Source organism: Mytilus galloprovincialis, chromosome 1 (genome assembly GCF_965363235.1).
Source record: "Mytilus galloprovincialis chromosome 1, xbMytGall1.hap1.1, whole genome shotgun sequence".
Taxonomy (NCBI): Eukaryota; Metazoa; Mollusca; class Bivalvia; order Mytilida; family Mytilidae; genus Mytilus; species Mytilus galloprovincialis.
In genome coordinates, this window is record NC_134838.1 from 13,295,972 (window position 1) to 13,319,250 (window position 23,279).

The window sequence follows — 23,279 nt, forward strand, 5'->3', positions numbered from 1 at the left end:
TGGTAGCTAGTACAATTGTTGTACAAAACAACAGAACTTTATACATTGACAACTAGAAGAGTACGATTGTAGAACAACATCAGTGTATTTTCATGATGATGAATGGTTGTTTAAAGATCAACGACAAATAATTAAGGCCAATAATATTTTAATGCAAAAACTGCGTTGAAGTACTGTGGATTCATTATAATTCGTTGCATACTAATTTTCTTTCATTTCGTGGGTATAAGTGAACCACGATGTTGAACGTTTAACGAATAACAGATTTTCTATAGGCTTGTAAATAGACTCCAGAAAAACAACGAAATAAAATATCCATGAACATATAAGTTTTTCTTAATCCACGAAAATCGGTACCCACGAAAATAATTGAATCCACAGTAGATCGCAGGTTAACAGCCTGACTCCAAGCCTATAAGTCTATGCTCTCCACAGAGACTTACTTATTGATAATAAGTGTGTACAATTACTCATGATAAATGTCTTGTAGATGAAACATTTTGGAACAAAAAATGAAAACCGTGTCATGTATATTTTCAAACCTTGGTTCTTTGTCTGACATTTTAAATTCCGTTATCAAAAAGTGTTCAGTTTCGAAATAACGAAATCACTGAATGAGCCATTGAATATAGTTATCAAAGGTATCAAGATTATAATTTAGTACGCCAGACGCGCGTTTCGTCTACATCAGACTCATCAGTGACGCTCATATCAAAATATTTTATAAGCCAAACAAGTACAAAATTGAAGAGCATTGAGGATCCAAAAATCATATTTTATGTACTGTTTCCTCTTTGTGTCGAAATCACAATGGAATCACAGTCAAGTAGGCTGTTGTATAGTTTCTGTCAATTAATTCAAGAAAAGGGAACAATATGTTTCTAGAAAGAACGACACCGAAAAAGCTTTATTTTAAAACAAACATACCGTCGTTAAGACTTTCTGTCAGTCTTTGGTAAACAAAACAATATTAAGAATCATGAGAGGCAACATGAGCAGATGTCTGTATAGGAAAATAGACATTTTCCTATACAAGTCACGAAATGAAAGTTATTTTCCTTTCGTATAATATGTTTGAGCTTTTGGTTTGTCATTTCATTTGGAGTTCGGTCTCTTTGTTATATTACTGTTTTCAACAGTTCAGCAAGAAATTAACAATGTATATTGAATGATATATCGTCTGATCGTTGAAACTATTTATGTGGAGTAAAAAAGAGGAAAAGTATACCAGATGGTATAAACTAAAGTAAGATGTGGCAACTAGGCATGAGTTAATCGTAATCAGTAATCAAAATCATATGTTATTGGTTACAATTTGCAATGTATTCTTGTAAAGTCTATTATCAAGCATATTCTGATTACAAGCAATATTAATTGAAGCGATTTAATAACAAAAACAACCGTGATTACTTCCCAATTACAAATATCATATAATTGAGAATTAAGGGTATTTTACTGTAAAAATAAGAATAAATAATCATCAAGTTAATCTTCACTCTGATTGATCATGGTTAAATATGGATGGTTATATAGCCTTTTTAATATTTGTGTATAGAAATAGCTTTAATTAGGAGTATACAGACTGAAACTGTTTGATTTATTTTGAAATTGAATTTACTTTTCAAAATGAATCATTTAACAATTATCTAACCAAGACTTCTACTTCTGATACTTCTGATCTTCGGTTATTTTTATAATTAAAAATGTATGAAGAAACATGTTCAGTTTTCGTTATTCATTCTTGTTTACTTAAAGTTGAGTTAAACTGTACAAATTAAACACTTGATACGGACTATCTTTCACATCAAATAGTTAATATGCAATCACTGATATAAATTAGTTTGATTATATTTCTCAACGTTTTTTTATTGCTTCTATTATACAATATTGTTTCTATTCTCGTATTCATATCGGTTATGATGCTTTTTTGAAGATTCTCTTTTACCAGATTTCTGTTTTTGATTTCTCTTTTCCTTAATTAGCTTTTTCTTATCGTTTGCATTTGACAATCTTATTTTTAAACAAAGGCCTAATATCAACATAACCAACAATATTGCTATTGCTAAACCCCCAGAAACGAATGATCCAGTTAGATTAACTGTGTTTATAGCTTCCGTAGTCCAAGCCGGATCGGTCAGTTTTGAAACAGAAACAATATTAGAGTAATCTCCCTTATTTCCTACATCATCTATCGCTCTGACAACAATATATCTAGTGAGCGAATCATCGTCTATTGTAACCAAATGCTGTTCCGTACTTCCAACTAACTTTGGGATTGGTATGTTGTTAGTTAATTTGGTACACTGTTCAGGCTGTTGTTTAATTTTAGAGAAGCTATTTGATATCCTTAAGTCATATTCAGATGCTGAAATAATAAAATGTAATAGATAAAAAAAAAAAGAAGATGTGGAATGATTGCCAATGAGACAACTGTCCATAAGAGACCAAAATGACACAGACATTAACAATTATATTAACTAAAAGATACGTAGTTCAGTTAAAACTATAATACACTGCATAAATGATATCATTGGGAGTATATGTCTTTATTGGTATCGGTGAACAAATCTCATTTAGATCAGTTATTTTTTTCCCTGATTTTTGAAATTATAATTCATTAACACAAATTGTTTGATTCTTAAAAACCACACATAGAAAAAGAAAATGTACCTATAGCACACCATGACACGCTTTTTAAGACGAACTCACAGCTCAGAACAGATAATAGCCCATTATAACGTAATGGGGTAAACAACAAAAAGAAAACATTTAATGCATATTAGCTTACAAAACAAAATGTGTTTCGGCATAGCCTATGCTCACATATTGTATGATCGCTAATGCATAATAAAGGATGATGCTTTAACATATACGATCAAGTTATTAACATATGGTCGGTTTTGACCACACATTTTGTACCATCGCGATTTTTCACAAGGTATGTGTGTACACTTTTGAAAAAATTAACCAGAATGTATTCGATGTTGAAACGATGAATTTGTAAATACGTACCTGTACCAACATCTAGATCATCGCCAATGGCTTTCCAAAGTAAAACAATTTGTAACTTATTTCCCATTAACTGAACAGACTTTAACTTAAGTGTGGTTATTTTTCCTGGTTTGATATTATCCGTCAACGGAGTAGTACTATAGTTAGTAACACTTATTTCGCTGGATAGGATTACTCTCTGGAAATTCCCAACCAATTCGGTAGTCAAACCTGTAAACAGAAAACGAGCACAAAGGTTAATCAAAAGACGCATGAATACGGACTTGAATGATGTTGAATTATAAACTTCAGCTTTTGGGGTTCGTGTTGTTTATTCTTTAGTTTTCTATGTTGTGTCATGTGTGCTGTTGTTTGTTTGTCTTTTTCATTTTTAGCCATGGCGTTGTCAGTTTGTTTTAGATTTATGAGTTTGACTGTCCCTTTGGTATCTTTCGTCCCTCTTTTACTAAACAGGAACAAATTGATTGCTTACAGCGAAATACCATTTCAATAGTTCGCTTTTATTAATAATTGAAACAAAACAAAAATCATATCTTAATATTATGTCAATGACGTTTGAAATACTAATTAAAGTCAGTTTAAATTTTCGATTTGTAATAATAAAAGTTCATAAAGTTCTGTAGAAATATGATGTCAACAAATGTCAAATTTTCTTTATATTTAGAATGTATTGATACCTGAATAATATGGGAACGTATTACTCTTTTCCTTTGACTTTAGTATTTCAGCTCTGTTGTTTATATTTTGGCCAGATATTTTGAGAGTGTGGCGTCCACTTCGTTCAAAATTATTAGAAAATACATAAGCTGAATATATGCCATCATTCTCTCGTGAATCGGACCCTGTAATTAACAAATGAAGATACATTAATATGTAATAGCAACTAAATTTGGTTTACACATATGAAATTGATTGAAAATTAAATAAGGACTAATCTAGACACCACCTTATCCAACTTATACAACTAGAGGTTCTAAAGAGCCTGTGTCGCTAACCTTGGTCAACAAAGGACACGGATGGATTCATGACAAAATTGTGTTTTGGTAATGGTGATATGTTTTTAGATACTACTTTACTTAACATTCTTGCTGCTTACAATTATCTCTATCTATAATGAACTTGGCTCAGTAGTTTCAGTGGAAAATGTTTGTGAAAAACTACAAATTTTATGAAAATTGTTAAAAATTGACTACGAAGGGCAATAACTCCTTAGGGGTCAATTGACCATTTTGGTCGTGTTGACTTATTTTTAGGTCTTACTTTGCTGAACATTATTGCTGTTTACAGTTTATCTCAATCTATTATAGTATTCAAGGTAAAAACCAAAAACAGCAAAATTTCCTTAAAATTACCAATTCGGGGGCAGCAACCTAACAACAGGTTGTCCTATTCATCTGAAAATTTCAGGGCTGATAGATCTTGACCTGATAAACAATATTATCCCGATCAGATTTGCTCTAAATGCTTTGGTTTTTGAGTTATAAGCCAAAAACTGCATTTTACCCCTATGTTCTATTTTTAGCCATGGTGGCCATCTTTGTTGGTTGGCCGAGTTACCGGACACATTTTTAAACTGGATACCCCAATGATTATTATGGCCAAGTTTGGTTTAATTTGGCCCAGTAGTTTCAGAGGAGAAGACTTTTCTAAAAGATTATCAAGATTTACGAAAAATGGTTAAAAATTGACTATAAAGGATAATAACTCCTAAAGGGGTCAGCTGACCATTTCGGTCATGTTGACATATTTGTAAATCTTACTTTGCTGAACATTATTGCTGTTTACAGTTTATCTCTATCTATAATAATATTCAAGATAATAACCAAACACAGCAAAATTTCCTTAAAATTACCAATTCAGGGGCAGCAACCAAACAACGGATTGCCCAATTCATCTGAAAATTTCAGGACAGATAGATTTTGACCTGATAATCAATTTTACCCCTGTCAGATTTGCTCTAAATTCTTTGGTTTTTGGGTTATAAGCCAAAAACTGCATTTTACCCCTATGTTCTATTTTTAGCCATGGCGGCCATCTTGGTTGGTTGGCCAGGTCACCGGACACATTTTTTAAACTAGATACCCCAATGATGATTGTGGCCAAGTTTGGTTAAATTTGGCCCAGTAGTTTCAGAGGAGAAGATTTTTGTAAAAGTTAACAACGACGACGGACGACGACGGACGACGGACGACGGACGCAAAGTGATGGGAAAAGCTCACTTGGCCCTTTGGGCCAGGTGAGCTAAAAATACACGTTTAAATGATGAACAGGTCATGACTTCTTCATAACGTATCATTATATTTTTTACTTTTCAAACCGACCGAACGAAAAGGCACACCTTTCAGTCGAAATAGTTTTCTGAATAATGTTCAGCCAAAAAATAAAAACGGTTAAAACATAGTTTATTGTAGACAAAATGGTATTGAAATCTGTTGTACAAGGACCCTGCCATTAATATATCTCCTTTTGCTACTCCAAGAGAACAGGTTCACACAGTTTTTTACAGAGTTTTATTCGTGAATTATTGGATTTATCCAATATCAATAGATAAATTATCAATTTTAAAGTCCTCGTCAAGGTTCTGACTTTAAAATATGATATTTTAACTATCTAGATTGGATAAATCTGATAATAAAACAGTGGTACCAATGTCAGAATCTAAATTTATACAATGGGTACGGAAAGGGTTAAATTGCCCCAGAAATAGAGAAATATATTTATATGATTATATATCAGTTTACATGAAAAGAAATTATGAATGATGTTGTACCAATTCCATTGTCATGAAGCTGTATGTTGCTAGCATTATATCCCTCTAAGCTTGCTATTACATCACATTTCAATACGGGCGCCATCCCTTTTAAAACTGCAACGTAAACAACTGTAGGAGCATCAGAACCATACACATGTGTATCATCAGACAACCAAACACTTAGTTTGGCTGTTGTCTCTCCTGGTATTCTAACTTTCGACTGTACATTTAAAACAGCCGGAATCATACCATTGGATGTAGTTGTCACAGAAACTTTATAACTTCCACTCTGAAATTGTTAAAATCAGATTTAGGTGTTTTTGATAAATCAGTTCTTCTTTTTTTGATTATTCTCTGTATCTCAAATATGCTTGTATAAATGTATCGGTTAAAAAAAATATTTTCTGTTTCAAAATCCATTACAGAAGAAATCTAACAAATTAAAAACTAAAGTCTTAGATACAAAAACTATCTGAATAAATCACCTCTGCAATATTAGGTATTTTAATGGTAGTTATTCCAAATGTTGAATTGGTTTCTGTGTATATCGTCTGATCCGGACCGGTTACGGATATATCAATATCATTACTTTCACTTGAAGATATCTGCACTATAGTGTCTCTTCCAACTGTTGCATCTATGGTTATATAATGTTCATACGGCTGTGTTGATGACAGAGAAAAACTCTTGCTTTCAATCTGAAGAACAAAATATGTATGTCAGAGACGATGATCGTCAACAAGGAACATGAAATTACTTCAAGTCATTAATAAACAAAACCACATATATAAATTTCGCTTAATATTAACTTTGGCAGATTCAGTAGATGGCCCCGCGTATTCTCACTCCTTCTATTTATGAGCGAATATTTGTAGGATTTTTATCTAAATTTTACTGTTGACTAAAAATATCAAAATGTTTAACTGTATGCTAATCTTTAAATAAGAGATATTTAGAACCTTTCTAGTAGCTTCATTATTATTTTTTTCATTGAGAGCAAACTTCTTTTTATCATATTAGTCAATTCCAGTATAATTTTAGCGCATCAAATTAATTAAAGTCTCAAAACCTACACATTTATGTTCGAATACTGTTAATATATTGATGTGATTTTTTTCTTGAAGGTAGACATTGCATAAAATTCAACGGAAACTAAATCTATATTTTATTGATAAGTCGAATCCATGTTAGACATGGAATAGTGTTCGAGAATTTTACATTTCATATTTTGGGTGTTTACAACTCTGTTCTGACCTGAATAAGCATATCAGTGCTGGTATCTACAACTGAAGCAGCAAACACGTCTGTGAGAACTGTACTGTCTTCATCTTCAGAATAGTAAAAGCTCTGTCCTCCTGATGCCCGTGATATCCCTCCTAAGTGTGTGTCCGACTCATTCCCCAGTGCTAATGTATTAACAATAACTCCATTGGTCGTTATTTCTGGCTGGACATCAGCAATGTAAGGCGCACGACTTTCCTCTCCATCAGTAACGAGATAGATCATCGACCCTTCTAAACCATCAATACTGGAGTTTAAGGCCTGTTAGATAAAAATGATAATAATTATAATGATAATGATAATGATAATTCACAAAACCGGAAAATTTGAGATGTGTTTTGATATGAATCATTTTCTGTTTTAATGAACATTTGATGTTTTCTCTCTTCATATCTTTCCTCAGACAGGAAGATTTCTTTTTTCTTATTTTATCTCATTTTGAGCATGTGTTGCACCTGTTTTGTAACAAAATTGTGATGAATTAAATGTACAATAGAAAAATGTAGAATCACAAAAAATACCTGAAAATAACCATCACAGTTCACGGATTCAGTTTAAAGACGTCATGTACATTTATTTAAAATACTATTTCCTGAGAAAAAATATCAGTTGGAAGTTATGCTGAAACTATATATGTCATATATGAAAAGATCGTTTTGTTTTTGTTTGTATATATACTAGTGTGTTCAACTCGTCAAATTGAAATGAAATGTTTTACTTACGGTAATACAAGCCAACAGTCCTGCGCCAATAGATGTAGTACCGCCTGTTGTTGTTGGTAGACTAGCAACGAGTTGTTGACGATCAGACTGGCTTGAAATTGTTAACAATTGATGAACAACCCTTCCTTTATTGTTAAAAGTAGCAACACCAACTGAGGTGCCGTCTGCTACCATATTTAACAGAAAATTTGATGTTGCTGTATACATTTTAGAACTTCTTTCGTTTTTCTGTTAAAAAATAAGGTTCCAATATGAACGCATTTATTTTTCAAAGAATGGAAACATTTCATGTATCCGCAAAATGAAGAGTTATTACTCACAAATAAAAATAAACAGACACTATTTATTTGTTAATAAGTTCACTTAAAGCACGGTAAATTCAATCTTAGTTAGAATATGACAAAATATTTACATGTATAATGAAAGTGTTTTGTGTAAATTAAAGAAAACCATAAGAAATAATAAAATTTACAAACTTTCATGCTGCCGGAAATATCCAGAAGCAGACATATTCGTTGGTCAGCCTCTACTTCGATTGTGAAATCCGGAGTTGTATCAATACTTGCGGATCCAGGGGTATTACCTGTTCAATAAACAAAATATAACGTGATTTTTATTTGTTAGAAACGAGTGTGATACGGTGACACGAATAATAAGCAGAATTTCATAAATTCCATTCAAAACTTGTTTATGTGGCATTCACACCGTGCCGATTATGGCTCGTGTATATCACTCAGACAGCGCTATGACACGAAACGTGAGAAAGACGGATTACTATACTCAATGATTTGGAATGTCTTATCATTGTCTGAATATAGTCGCAAACGTTCGTATCAGATAGCTTCAGATAGCTTCGTATCGAGAATGGTCCGGAGAGGTCGACCAAGACAGTGAAGCTTGGGTCACACATTCACAATTTTTACTGAAGTCCTTTACAGGACCTTTCCCGATAGAAATCTGTCTTATCAAGATCCTCTGAATCGTGGCAGCAAATTCAAATTTGTAAAAATATTTATTGAATCACGACAACAATCAGATATTGTTCAGGAAGTGTCATATTTCAGCCGTTTTCAAACGAATTTGTCCCGATTATCCCGTTCTCAATCCGATTCTAATCCTATTTGTATTATTTCGGATTGGACAAAACGACTGAATCTGTCCTGACAGCGTCCATATTCTACCAAATATGGTCTGACAGAGATCAGACAGTGACCAGACAATTAACCGACGCTGACCAAAGATATCCGTAAGAAAACTATAGTACTGTCGCCATAATCGCAATGATTAGGTATATTGTTACGATTTCAATCCGAGTACATCAGAATCGGTCTCGAAATATACACGATTTAAATCCGACTTGACAAAATCGGTTGAGTTTCCCCGAATGTTACGGGACGCATCTAACTGTCGGGTGTGATCGTCCGACCAATCCGGACAATTTCCGATCCGTATGAATATGCTTCGAACGAATATGACTTCGTTAAGACAATGTTAGGACATTACAGATAAATGGGGATAGTAATACGACTTTTTAGCTTTTCAAATCTTAGCGCTGTCTTGTCTCAAGCGAGAGCCAGGCATAACTGGCACTATGTGAACGCTGCATTAAGTGAGTACAGTAACAAACGAGGAAACTCATCCGATTTTGTCTAAATCGTATAAAAATCGTGACTATATTGTGACAGATTGTGCTGCATCGGATCAAAATCGTTACAATGGTCTGTGATTTCTGAACGGTGTCATGTGAAACGTGCGTGGTCTGGACAAATTTGTCATTGCTGGTTTTTTTTTACAACTTCAGTCCGGATTACATACAGATCATGACGAATGCGAACCATCGTTGCCAAACCGTTATTTTATAAGAAATTCGAGAATGATGCCCATGTAGGAGTCCCGACAATTACAAAATACAATACGACTGAGTCCAGACAAATCCGTTTGCAATACAGTACAGCAGACTGTGATAGAATTGCGTCACATTGTTCCTGGTCATCCCGAATATATTGACAGTTTTCTAATTATATCTTCCGTCAGCGTGGTCAACTGTCTGATCTCTGTCAGATCACATTCGGTAGAATCGGCACGCTGTGTGGACAGATTCTGTCAATATTTCACCATGCAAAAGATACAAATTGGATTAAAATTTGATTGAGAACGGAATATTCGAGACAAATTCGGTTAAAAATGGCTGACCATTGACGCGTCCAGAACAAAATCTAACTGCTGTGATTAAATGAATGTTTTCACAAATTTTAGTTAAAGTTTGAAGTTCTAGCCACGATTCACATGATCTTGATCAGACTTTTGACAAATTTGAATTGTAAATAGTTCTGTTCTGATGTTTGTATAATTGTTTGAGAATTTGTAATATTTTTTTGTAGTTACATCTTTGAAATTATAATGGTAGCCGGTGTTATCTCAAGCGTATGTGTAGATGTATATAATTTTTCATCCTTAGAAATCATCAGAATATCATTCCCCCTTCCCCCCTAAACCCATTGTATTCGATGTTGTGCATAGGACAAAAGTGAGTTCTCACCCATAAAACGTCCTATCATTTCAACTAAAATCGATATTTTTCAAAAAAAAATATTACAAAGTAACTGTATGAGCAATTTTTATTAAAAAGATACCATAAGATGTAGAAATGCCTGGAGTTTTATTGTTTATTTGGCCATCATTTTCGTAAGGTTCGTTTTCATTATCTGATGGTTTAATACAAATGCAAATTTTTATTATTTTAATTCGGTTAGAATACATAGCAAACTTTTTAATAAATATTTTTCTTTGTGTTCACCTCGTCAAAAATCAAAATGAGCATGAATGATATAATGTTCAAATAAACAATAAAACTTTAAACATTTCTACATCTTATTGTGTTCATTTGATATAAATCAGTCATGTAGTTACTTGATTATATTTGTTTGAAAAATATTGATTTTAGTTGAAATGATAGGACTTTTTTTACTAGAAACTCACTTATGTCCAATGACTATATCTAACCTTTGAAATCATCATGTTCACGCATGACTTCCCATGCACTCCTAGAGTTACATCTGATATTCTGGTTATTCGGTGCTTGGCTGTTATGACGCAGTTTATTGTCAGTACTCGATTCATCAGTATCGCAAAACTCTTCCATCTAAAATCATTTACAGTTAAAAAAAAAGTGGAAAACTGTTAAACCTACAATAACTGACACTATAAGTCTATAGATTAAGATAAAAAAAAAAAATACTCATCATAGATACAAAGCTTTAAATTTTGTTCGCAAGACACACGTTTTGTCTACAAAAGTCTCATTAGTACCGGTCGAATAAAAATAATTTAAGAAAGCAAAACACTGTTAGAAGTTGAAAAGCAATGGAGACCCAAAATTTCAAATAGCTGTGTCCGATTGCTAGTTTAGAAGACTTCTTACTTTGTAATAATACTGGTCTAAATATATATATTGTAAATGACCATAGGTTATGTTTTCTTTACTATTATAAACAACAACAATGTATTAGGGAAAACACATGACAAGGACTAACGCGAACAGATGTTTTTACCATAGAAATTTGATTTCAACAATAATATGACATGTCAGTAGAAGTTAAAAAAGGTAACTTGCCAATTTCCTCCGTCTTTTTTTTTAATACCAATGTCAGAAATTATCAAATCCTGCTTGAAATTCAATATCAAAATTGTTTATTATATACGTAACACATTTGCAACATAAACACTATCCCTTTTGTCACACAATACGTTATAAAATCTACATATTCAACTTCCTGTTGAAGGAATGTGATATTTCAAACTGTAAAATTCGCATCGACAGACATCTATTACCAAAATGAAGATGTATCGGAAAGACAATAAGTAGCATTACTTTCAGTGGTAGTTCTGTTTTGTAAGAGCCCTCCCCTTATACTTATACTATGATTAACACTAATAAAATGCTAAAACATGTCAAAATTAAGGATTTGAGCAATCATCAAGCATTTATGATTATGAATAAACCTTGATATTTTTCAAACGCATAAGCAGTAAATACGAGGAGCTGTGATAATGTGAACTAATTTAAAGATTAAAACACTTTATATGTAAACGGTCCCTCTGTGTAATAAATGTATACTGTGAGTTTTTCAGAGGGCCGCTTAATGCCTTTCAACTTAATTCCGAGCAGTCTTTATTTTGTGACAATGATAACATTTCAGTGACTTTTTTAACGATTTAAGACTGAAAGGGTATTTCACTAGATTAAAACTACATATATATACGTATATACCTTTAGAACATTCTGTTGACCCATTAAAGAGGCTGTCGCAGGGGAATCTTTGTTAGCAATAAAAACACAATCTTTCTCTGGAATCCCATCTTCTGTAACTTTGCAGGGAGCACCGGTAAACATATTGATGTTTCTTCCAGTTACCTCTTCCGTACATCTATCCAAAATAATATCTCGAATAGAATAGTTTGAGAATCAAACAACAATGAAAATGTTTAAAGCAGAATAATAACAACATAAGTAGTTTGTTTAAAATAGAGTGTGACCATAATAAGTATTCGTCATTTGAGATTTTTTGCTATACATTGTATATAAAAGTACATGTTTTCAAAAAATATTTTGGGGTCATTTCTGGTATGATTTTAAGCATGCAACAATAGAAGCAGAAGAGTCACAGGTTTGTTTATTTTGTTACATTTTTTTGTGGATCATTTTCAATCGAGCTAGAGATAAAGGATACTACAGATACCGTTAAGTCGGCCTCATATCTTGACTTACATCTAGAAATTGACAATGAGGGTCGGTTGAAAACAAAACTTTACGACAAAAGAGATGATTTCAGCTTTACAATTGTGAACTTTCCATTTCTAAGTAGCAACATTCCAGCAGCACCTGCATACGGGGTATATATCTCCCAATTGATACGATATTCCCGTGCTTGTATTTCCTATCATGATTTTCTTGATAGAGGGTTGCTGCTCACAAGGAAGCTATTAAACCAAGAGTTCCAAATGGTGAAGTTGAAATCATCTCTTCGTAAATTTTACGGACGCCATCACGAGTTGGTTGACCGTTATGGAATAACCGTTTCACAAATGATATCGGACATGTTACTTACGTCGTAAATACAATCCCCTTCCCTTTCATGAATGTGACCTACCGAATTAGACTATTTACCGGATTTGTTATCACATAAGCAACACGACGGGTGCCGCATGTGGAGCAGGATCTGCTTACCCTTCCGGAGCACCTGAGATCACCCCTAGTTTTTTGGTGGGGTTCGTGTTGTTTATTCTTTAGTTTTCTATGTTGTGTCGTGTATGCTGTTGTTTGTTTGTCTTTTTCATTTTTAGCCATGGCGTTGTCAGTTTGTTTTAGATTTATGAGTTTGACTGTCCCTTTGGTATCTTTCGTCCCTCTTTCATTTATTCACAAGATAAACACACAAAAAAAATTCTGTTCAGAAATTCGCAATATATATTAAACCAAAATTAAATTATAAAATTGTATTGTATGTGTTCACATCAAGAGAAAACAAAGACACCGGAAGACAAAACTATGACCAAATAAACAAAATACTTTAGACAATTCTACATCTTTTAAGGCTTTGTTAATAAAACTTTAACCATAAATCCCTTCAAAATACTTTTTTGAAAAAAAGAGTTTTTATATGAAATATACAGCAAAAAAATGCAGTTGACGAATACTTTTGGCCAGGTACTGTATATTATAAACTCTGAAATATGGCTTATATATTGTATTTTGGAAAAGTTATTAACAAATTTTGAACTTGTTACATGCGGCATAATTCCTCTTTTCACTGTGTTAACATATAGGTCATCTGTCTTTTGTTAAGTTTTTTTTTTTTTTTTTTGCTTTTTAACAGGCTATAAGTTTTTTTGGAAATTATGATGTTTATGACCTTTTTGTTGTTGGTGCTACTATTACCTGGTAGGTTTCCATGTTCCTTCGTCTAAGTAAAACGCTGATGGTGATTCCAAGCCGGCCTCTTCAAAAGATGCATATTCGTCAAATAGTCCCCATCTTAGATGACCCCATTCATGGACAAATACATCACCTGTCAATTCATTTCATTTTAAATCTTAATAGATGTAACAATAACCAGAAACGACATGAATATATTGACAGAATCTATATATTCATACATTGAAGTCTATTCATTAAAATAATACCCATACAACAGATAACATGTGTTATTAAATACATTGTGGATATAACGTCTGAATTCGGTTTTGATATGCTAATAGGTCTTCATAGTAATTTCTGGGGCCCTTTATAGCTTGCTGTTCGATGTGAGCCAAGGCTCCGTGTTGAAGGCCGTACCTTGACCTTGTTTAAACATATTTATTTATGGTGGATTGGGAAACATGTTATTGTATTGACAATTCACTTGGAAACCCAACATATACCCTCACGACACTTACCAAAGAGGAAATCCTGGATAATTATAGGTCTGTTCTATGTTTCTTTGGAATTTCAACCACAGATGATGAACTAGATTTCCCATCACTGTATTGGATACCTAAACTGCATAAGTGTCCTTACAAACAACGGTATATTGCTGGGTCTTCCAAGTGCTCCACGAAACCTCTTTCTAAATTATTAACATCTATTTTATCAGCAATCAAAGACGGGCTTCAAAGTTATTGTGAAACTGCCTATTCTAGAGGTGGCGTGAATCAGATGTGGATACTTAAAAATTCCAAAGATCTTTTAGAGTACATACAATCTAACTCTCTTCAATATTGTAATGTATTAAAACATTTGACTTTTCTACACTTTATACAGTGTATAAGTTTTCCACATTCCAAACTAAAAGACAAATTGAAAGAGTTAGTATTGCTTTGTTTCATAAAAAAGAATGGCCAACGAAGATACAAGTATCTTGTCTTAGGAAGGGATAAATCCTACTTTGTAAAGGATCACTCTGATTCAAACAAAAATTCTCTGAAACTGACATTATCAACATGCTTGATTTCTTGATTGACAACATATTTGTTACGTTCGGAGGGAGTGTTTTTCAACAGACTACCGGCATTCCAATGGGAACGAATTATGTCCCCTCTTCTTGCCGACTTGTTTCTTTATTATCATGAGGCTGACTTCATACAGGAACATTTTAGGAAGAAAGATAAGAAGTTAGCAATATACTTTAACTCTACTTTCCGTTATATAGATGATGATCTTTCACTAAATAATTCAAAATGTGGTGACTATGTCGAATGCATCTATCCTATTGAACTATTGATAAAGGATACAACAGATACAGTTAAGTCGGCCTCATATCTTGACTTACATTTAGAAATTGACAATGAGGGTCGATTGAAAACAAAACTTTACGACAAAAGGGATGATTTCAGCTTTCCATTTCTAAGTAGCATCATTCCAGTAGCACCTGTATACGGTGTATATATCTCCCAATTGATACGATATTCCCGTGCTTGCATTTCCTATCATGATTTTCTTGATAGTGGGTTGCTGCTCACAAGGAAGCTATTAAATCAGGAGTTCCAAATGGTGAAGTTGAAATCATCTCTTCGTAAATTTTACGGACGCCATCACGAGTTGGTTGACCGTTATGGAATAACCGTTTCACAAATGATATCGGATATGTTACTTACGTCGTAACTGCAGTCCCCTTCCCTTTCATAAATGTGACCTACCGAATTAGACTATTTACCGGATTTGTTATCTCATAAGCAACACGATGGGTGCCACATGTGAAGCAGGATATGCTTACCCTTCCGGAGCACCTGAGATCACCCCAGTTTTTAGTGGGGGTTCGTGTTGTTTATTCTTTAGTTTTCTATGGTGTGTTATGTGTACTAATGTTTGTCTGGTTGTCCTTTTCATTTTTACCCATGGCGCTGTCAGTTCATTGTCGATTTGAGTTTGACTGTCCCTCTGGTATCTGTCGTCCCTCTTTTATATTAATCCCTTTCCACTTTGCAGGTGCGAGTGCTGCCTAGTAGCGGCATAAACCTGCTCTTTTTCGAAATCTGCAAGGGTGTCTTTTGCGTGAAAAATATATGGCTCTCTCTTAACACGGGTCAGCCATGTATCGTCCCCTTCCGATAGATTATCGTCGTTTCCTCAAGACCATACTCGCAAATGGTGTCAAGGGAGAGCCTAAAATTTAGTCCCTGACATTATCATCCTAGAACGGGAATCGAACCAGGAACCTGTGTGCTAGTAGTCCGATGCACTAACCACTACACCATGGCTCTCTAGACTTATAATGGGTTATTTTTATAAATTTTGACTTGTATGGTGAGTTGTCTCATTGGCACTCATATCACATCTTCCTATATCTATTCATAGATATGAAACAGTAAAAGATGTTGAATTATTGCCAGTAAGCACTACAAAAGTCAAAAAGTCTGAAAAGACCAGTTTTTGTCTGAATTTGCATGAATTTTTACTCGACATTCTTGATTTGTCTAAATAATTTTTAAAAAATCTTGACATTGTATGAATTTGTCTCATAAGGTTCTTGATTTTTCTTGACAAGTGTCTTGACAGTATGAACATTGTCTTAAAATTTCTCGACACTTCCTGTATCTTCTGATAAGAGTCTGGATTAGTCTCGACCAAGTCTTGACTGTCTTAAATTTGTCTCGATCTGTCTTGACATATTCTTGACATTCTTAATAATGTCTCGATCTGTCTTGACATATTCTTGACATTCTAAATAATGCCTGAATATGTCTCGACACATTCTTGACAGTCTTAAATATGTCTTGACACTATCTCAACAGTATAAATTCACTACAAAAGTCAAAAAGTCTGAAAAGACCAGTTTTTGTCTGAATTTGCATGAATTTTTACTCGACATTCTTGATTTGTCTAAATAATTTTAAAAAAATCTTGACATTGTATGAATTTGTCTCATAAGGTTCTTGATTTTTCTTGACAAGTGTCTTGACAGTAAGAGCATTGTCTTAAAATTTCTCGACACTTCCTGTATCATCTGGATTAGTCTCGACAAATTCTTGACTGTCTTAAATTTGTCTCGATCTGTCTTGACATATTCTTGACATTCTTAATAATGTCTCAATTTGTCTTGACACATTCTTGACATTCTTAATAATGTCTGAATATGTCTTGACATATTCTTGACATTCTAAATAATGTCTGAATATGTCTCGACACATTCTTGACAGTCTTAAATATGTCTTGACACTATCTCAACAGTATAAATTTCGCCTAAAAATGTGAACAGACTTATTCTGCACTGTTTGTGACATTCTTTTGCTGTTATATACTTATTATGGCTAAACTAAACTTTGAAGAATCAAGGATTAATTTTGTGTAGTAAGATACCCTTTTGGTGCCACTTAGTTGGAATACCCTGAATAATTCCCCATGTAGTTTGATTTTTATTAATTTTTATTAAACGTTTAATTAATTGTTTTCACTTGGAATATAAGTTGAAGTTGCTGACAAACAGCATTTAGATTTTTGCCATTCGAAAAACTGCAAGTCAAATTTGCTTTACTAAAAAAGGTGTCTATAAGGCAGTTTTAAAATGTGACCATGCATCTCTTTTGGACCCCAAAATTCATCTTTTGGGTTTGTGTGGCTGAAATAAGAGGGGGTGGGCTTTCGTAAAGGTCGACGAATTAGTTCCCATCTTGATTCAAAAACCTTGTTCATTTTTTAGGACAACCAAAAAAACATTTTTTATTCCAATTTGAGTGTTGAATCTTATAATTTTTTAACAAAAATAAATATTTTTGATAACTGACCTTTCGGAAAAGAAAAAAATGTTAAGATCTATATTATGCATGTCTGTTTGGGATCCATTTCATAAGACCAATGATTTCTATAGAAAATGGACCCATTATAAATACATTTTTTTATTATTCCTGAGGTAGATAATACTTTTCTTTTAATCTTTTGGAAATATTCAATTTTCAATTCATTGTTTTCATCAAAATGATGATTTTCATTTTCGTCTATGAACAAACTTTTTAAATTGTAGTGGCATGGTCGGTCAATTGATAAGTTGTATGGCTTATTACCGGTAAAGCAGTAATTTCTATTTGACAGTTACGTGTACTCTGGGAGTGTGGAATACCTTAATTTTATGTGGAACATCCTGTCCATGTGTAATACTTAATATATATTCCAACAGATGACATTACACAATTTTTCTTCTGTTAAATGAATGATTTGTATACCATCATAATTTGCTATTAATATATAAACCACATTTTGGTACAATAATTTTTTACCATATAAACATTTAATATTATGAATGTAGAATAAAATATGTCTACAGTATGATTGGTTTTAATCATTTAATTTATAAGATTTAGGAATCAAAATTTGTAATTATTTAAAAACTCAATTTTAAATTGTTTATATCAACACATCCAAATTTAAATTATTTTAAACATTAGATTTAAACTCAGAACTGTCAAGTAAATTTAAGACACAATTCAAAATGTTCAGAATATGTCAAGCCATACTGAGAAAAAATAAGAATGTCGAGAACATGTTGAGAAATTTCAAGACAGTATTTAAATGTCAAGAATTTGTCAAGAAATTTTAAGACCATATTCAGAATGTCAAGAATATGTCAAGTAATTTTCATACAAATTTGATATAAATGAGAATTTGTCAAGAAAAATTAAGACACAAGTCATACTTTTGGAGAATGTCGAGTAAAAGTTAATGCAAATCAAGACAAAAACTGGTCTTTTCAGACTTTTAGACTTTTGTAGTGAAGACAACTATCCTCCAGAGAATTAAAGCTGTGGTCATACCTTACCGGATAGCACGAACAGACAATTAGCAGATGAAAATAAAAGTTGTCTGTTGACTAAATTGTTATTCGTTGGGAGTCCGTTGATGTACTGACCAAATAAAACGGACGCGTAACGAATGCATAACGGACACACACCGGATATGTAACGTACGAGAAACGGAAACGTACCGGACAGAACAGATGTCGAACATACATCCAACGGACGAGTACCGCATACAACGGACACCTAACGGAGTCGTACCGGATAAAACGGATGAACAAGATATACGGAAAAATTAAAGGCGACAATAATAATGCATGTAAACTATTCAAAAGTTTCTGTGTAACTGGTTTTGGTTTGTTCTTTAAAATGCCACCAAAGGGTAGTGTCTGGCCTGAATAAGAACTGATTGATAGTGAAGACGTGTCCTTACTCTAAGATCGATTATTAATTATAAGAATTCATGACACTCAAGAAATCTGACATAGCAATAATTGGCATTTTTGACACGAAATGTTCAATTGGCATTTATCCGCTTCAGATCCGTTCATCATACGTTTTATCCCTCGTTCTGTAGTAGAAGTCCGTTTCAAATTCGTTCAACATTCGTTTTATCCGTTAAACGTCCGGTAGAAGTCCGTTGGTTAATTTGTCTACCAGACCTCCAATGGATGTATAACGTACAAGTAACGGATACAAAACAGAAACGAAACGGACTAGTACCGTCCAAAAGGACGCCTTCCGGAGGTTCAACGGACACTTTATCCAATGGACGTCCGTTCAAAGTTTTGAACATGTTCAAAATTTTCCAATAGACAGAACGGACGTCGACGGATAAAACGTACGCTAAACGGACATGAAACGGATATGGACGGACGTATAACGAATAAGAACGGACGTCTAACGGACATTGAAGACCTGTTGGTGACCTTCTACTGTTGTCTGCTCTATGTTTGGGTTGTTGTCTCTTTGACACATTCCCCATTTCCATTCTCAATTTTATGAACGCATTTAAAAACAAAGTTATCCGTTCGGCATCCGTTCGAAGTATCCGTTAAGGTATCACCGAGGCTTAGATACATAAGTGACACTGTAATGCCTTAAAAAATAAAAAAATAAAATACCGACGTTTTGATGTAATAATCTTAAACCAATAAACAAAAACAAATATTGAATACAGCAACCAATTTACACCTGAAAGATTTCTACTCAGACTTGATATAGTACTGTTTCCTGTTTTTATTGGTTTTTTTTATGCTTTTCTTCATTTTTGTCAATTGTCTGTTTCATTTGCCTTAACCCAATATCAAGTATACAAATCACAAAAAAGGAATATATGATTTTTTTACAAGCATGATGCTTGCATATTTGAACAAGGCCACCAATCCTCTTACCAATTTCTCCAAAGCCAGCAAACTCTCCAGCGAATAAAAGATATGTCGTCAAATGCATATATTGTCCTGGTTTTCCACATTCTGTTTGTCCAAAGACATATGGCACTTTTCCAACAACTGGATTTTCTTCGTCAATTCTAACGTGCGCCCTGCTGAACTTTAGACCAGATATCTTTTTGTAACTGCTTTGCATTGACCATGTTTTCGGTAAAACAATGGTGACATCTTTATAATATAATTGATATTTAGAAGCTTTGTATAGTACTCTTGATGCTGCGGTTAACCAGTCCTAGGGTAAAACAGATAATAGGTAGGTCACATACATGTTAAAACACACATTTACATTCAGTAAAGATATTTGAAATAAAGAGGTTGCCTATATCGGTGATAATGTAGCTGTAGTCTAATGCTCTATTTTATAAAGTATTGACCGGTAACAATATCATTTAAACAAATAAAACAAATTTTAAGGTGCTCAAAACTGATAGAAAAGGGAAAGGATTAAGTTATTTTTTTCTAATAGACAATATAAAAAAGAAGATGTGGTATGATTGCCAATGAGACAACTATCCACAAAAGACCAAAATGACACAGACATTAACAACTATAGGTCACCGTACGGCCTTCAACAATGAGCAAAGCCCATACCGCATAGTCAGCTATAAAAGGCCCCGATAAGACAATGTAAAACAATTCAAACGAGAAAACTAACGGCCTTATAAAACTATCTGGCTTTCAGGGCGGTGATCATAAAGCTGGAAAAATTATCAATATTGAACTGTTCTAAAATGTTTTGTATTTTACCATATTATTTCTGATAAGGTGCTCTTTTAAACTATGCTCAACACTGTTGGGCCTCATGAACTAAATGGACGAAAATAAATAACTTAACTTTAATATCGGTAGGAAGACAAGTTGAAAATAAATATCCTAACCTACAGCAACTTGTCAAGGATTGTCCCTGTCAATAGAGAAATGCTTGGAAGAAAAACAGTAGTGCTTAAATAATTATTGAACACAGTCTCTCTCTCTAAATATCATAGTCGGATGCTTTTAATCTGATATTTCAATATGTCTCTTATATATATAGACACAGCTCTCTTTCGTTCTGGTAATTGGTGAACATTTAATTCTTCTGTTAAATAGGATCATTCATTAATATTATCCCTATTTGGATACACAGCTCAGTCCGAGTGTTTTTTAAATGTGTAATACCACACTAGTTTGTGTATATATGTTGCGTGTCTATTGTTGAAGACTGCTTCATGCTGCATCTAGATGTCATGCTGTTATTTTTATCGTTGAGTTGCTGTCTCGTGGACTTAATTTAGAGTGCTGGCATTTTGTTTCTTTTTCAAATGGCAATTTATACTTATAAACAGTGACTGACAAAAATCTGAGCGGACATGCCCCTGTAAAATATTACATGGTCAGATTCAAATTGGTAGGGCTTTTTTTCAAATATTGAAAGCAAACAAGCAAGATACAATATAGATCATGATAGAAACATGTATGGAGAGTTGTCTCATTGGCACTCATACCATATCATCTTATAGCTACATATTTAGTTATATAGATATAGTCTAACTCCCCTTTTCAATTCGTTTGGGCGCCTAAAACGCTTTAATTGAAACAGATAAATGAAGCAGATTATGAAATTGCTCTTTAAATTAAACGTGTGTGCTGTTTCTCAATGGTATAGCTTAATAAAATTACATTTGCATAAACATGATAAAGAAAAACTTACCTTTAACTTTTGAATTAGTGCAACATTTTCTACAATGTTGTTGCTTATTGCCACAGTTAATCCACTATACCCGTTTTGGCTTACAGTGAGCGGCAGTTGTGTTGCAACAGTTGTATCTGGCGAAAGTAAAACTGAAGTCAAAATTAGAATTCCTTGTATGATAATTCTCATTTTGAAAAGTATCATTTTAGGTCAACATACATTTTTAACAATCTGTTTTGTCATTCCCAAGAAGAGGGAAGCTTGGGCATTTAATTAGTTTAAACTGTCTTTTTAGTGTAATTGTTTAGATATTTAAATTCTCAAGTAAATAACTGTGATATAATACCCCTTATGTAAAGACCATAAGTATCAGTACAATGTGTATGACAAAGCTCCTTAAGAAAATTAAAATTTCAAAACCAAACAGGGTTAAAAGGTCGTCTGTTTATACATTAAAGTATTAAGTTTATATCAGTGCGTGATACAGACCACTGTTTCGAAAGCAACATTAAACTAAAAGTAAAACTCATTCAATCTGGACACCTACGTCAAAATAACAATTGTTGGCATTTAGTATATTTAATTTAAATAAAAGTTACAATGTCGTGGTTGAGTTTTTATTGTGTCATTATCGTGTATCTCAAATTTCAAGAGAAGAAATAAAAAAAATGGGCGAGTTGTTTTTTAGTGTAAATACAATAACTGGACACACTTTTATCACCGAAGTCCTAAAAAGAAACTTAAAAATATCAACTTCGTATCATGACCTTTATGGTGTAAATTTTACGAGTTTGTTTATGTAGAATTTTTGGGCAATTACTCTTCAATACCAAATAAGAATAATGACAGTAAAATTTTTATGATTTTAATATTATGAGATGTTTTGATGAATATTAACAATTATATATAACAGTGTGATTTATCATTTCAGTAATGCTTCTTTCACGTGTGATAAAACTTTGGATCATATAGACACAGCAATTCGTGTATTCTAGCAGAAACGACGTACTTAGTGATTGAATGCTACGAGATTATCACGGTACATTTGGAAATAATGCCCAGCCGAAATATATATGCATGCGTTCATTATCGGCTTTTACACTTATAACTTCAGTAAGGATTTTTTATGGCGCCCGGGAAATACAGTTATTTTGTAATGCATTTTATTAGAAAAATAAGTGCAATTTAAAGAAATCGAACGTACTGTTTCTCAATAATACCTATACAGTGTGGTGTACTACTTTGCGGGGGGGGGGGGGGGGGGGGTTTAATTTATATTATAACAAATCTTAAAGTTATTACTCTAAAGATGGACAATTTTATGTGAAGGGAGTCTATAATTCTTTTTGACAGCTTCATACATGCTATTATTTTTTACCTTTTTCAACTGGACTAAATCACTACTCTTCCTTGAAAATTTATGACCGAAATGTTTTTTTACATGTTTTCTATTACCTTTCCGTACTACTTCGTGCATAAAATATAGAGAAAGTTATTTGGAAGGTGTTTATATATTTCATTTGCTAGTAATACACGGTCCACATCATGGACTATATTTGTAAATTCAAAGGACGAAATGTTTGTTCCCGGACCGTCCCCAGACATAGAATGTCTTAGTCGTAATT

The 23,279-nt window shown here is 33.2% G+C and overlaps 1 protein-coding gene across 1 annotated transcript; it reads right to left on the bottom strand.

Annotated features, from left to right (window-relative positions):
* Window positions 1-892: 892 nt before the first annotated feature.
* On the bottom strand, window positions 893-21,967 carry LOC143065944 (calcium-activated chloride channel regulator 1-like). Its single transcript, XM_076239190.1, has 13 exons — window positions 21,673-21,967; window positions 19,926-20,214; window positions 13,706-13,835; window positions 12,038-12,194; window positions 10,771-10,909; window positions 8,244-8,350; window positions 7,768-7,995; window positions 7,019-7,306; window positions 6,250-6,462; window positions 5,783-6,053; window positions 3,690-3,854; window positions 3,013-3,222; window positions 893-2,365 (listed from the first exon to the last, which is right to left on the bottom strand). Exons 1-13 carry the CDS (start codon window positions 21,856-21,858, stop codon window positions 1,878-1,880), a joined length of 2,871 nt encoding a protein of 956 aa, XP_076095305.1. The 5' UTR covers window positions 21,859-21,967; the 3' UTR covers window positions 893-1,877.
* Between the last annotated feature and the right edge of the window lie 1,312 nt (window positions 21,968-23,279).

Bases quoted from the DNA above. Each gene is read 5' to 3' on its own strand.
- LOC143065944 (XM_076239190.1), bottom strand. From the start codon at position 21,858: ATGATACTTTTCAAAATGAGAATTATCATACAAGGAATTCTAATTTTG. The intron at 3,855-5,782 runs GTACAACATCAT...TGTTAATTACAG, and splicing joins GCTTCATGACAATGGAATTG to GGTCCGATTCACGAGAGAAT. The intron at 2,366-3,012 runs GTACGTATTTAC...TTATTATTTCAG, and splicing joins TGATCTAGATGTTGGTACAG to CATCTGAATATGACTTAAGG.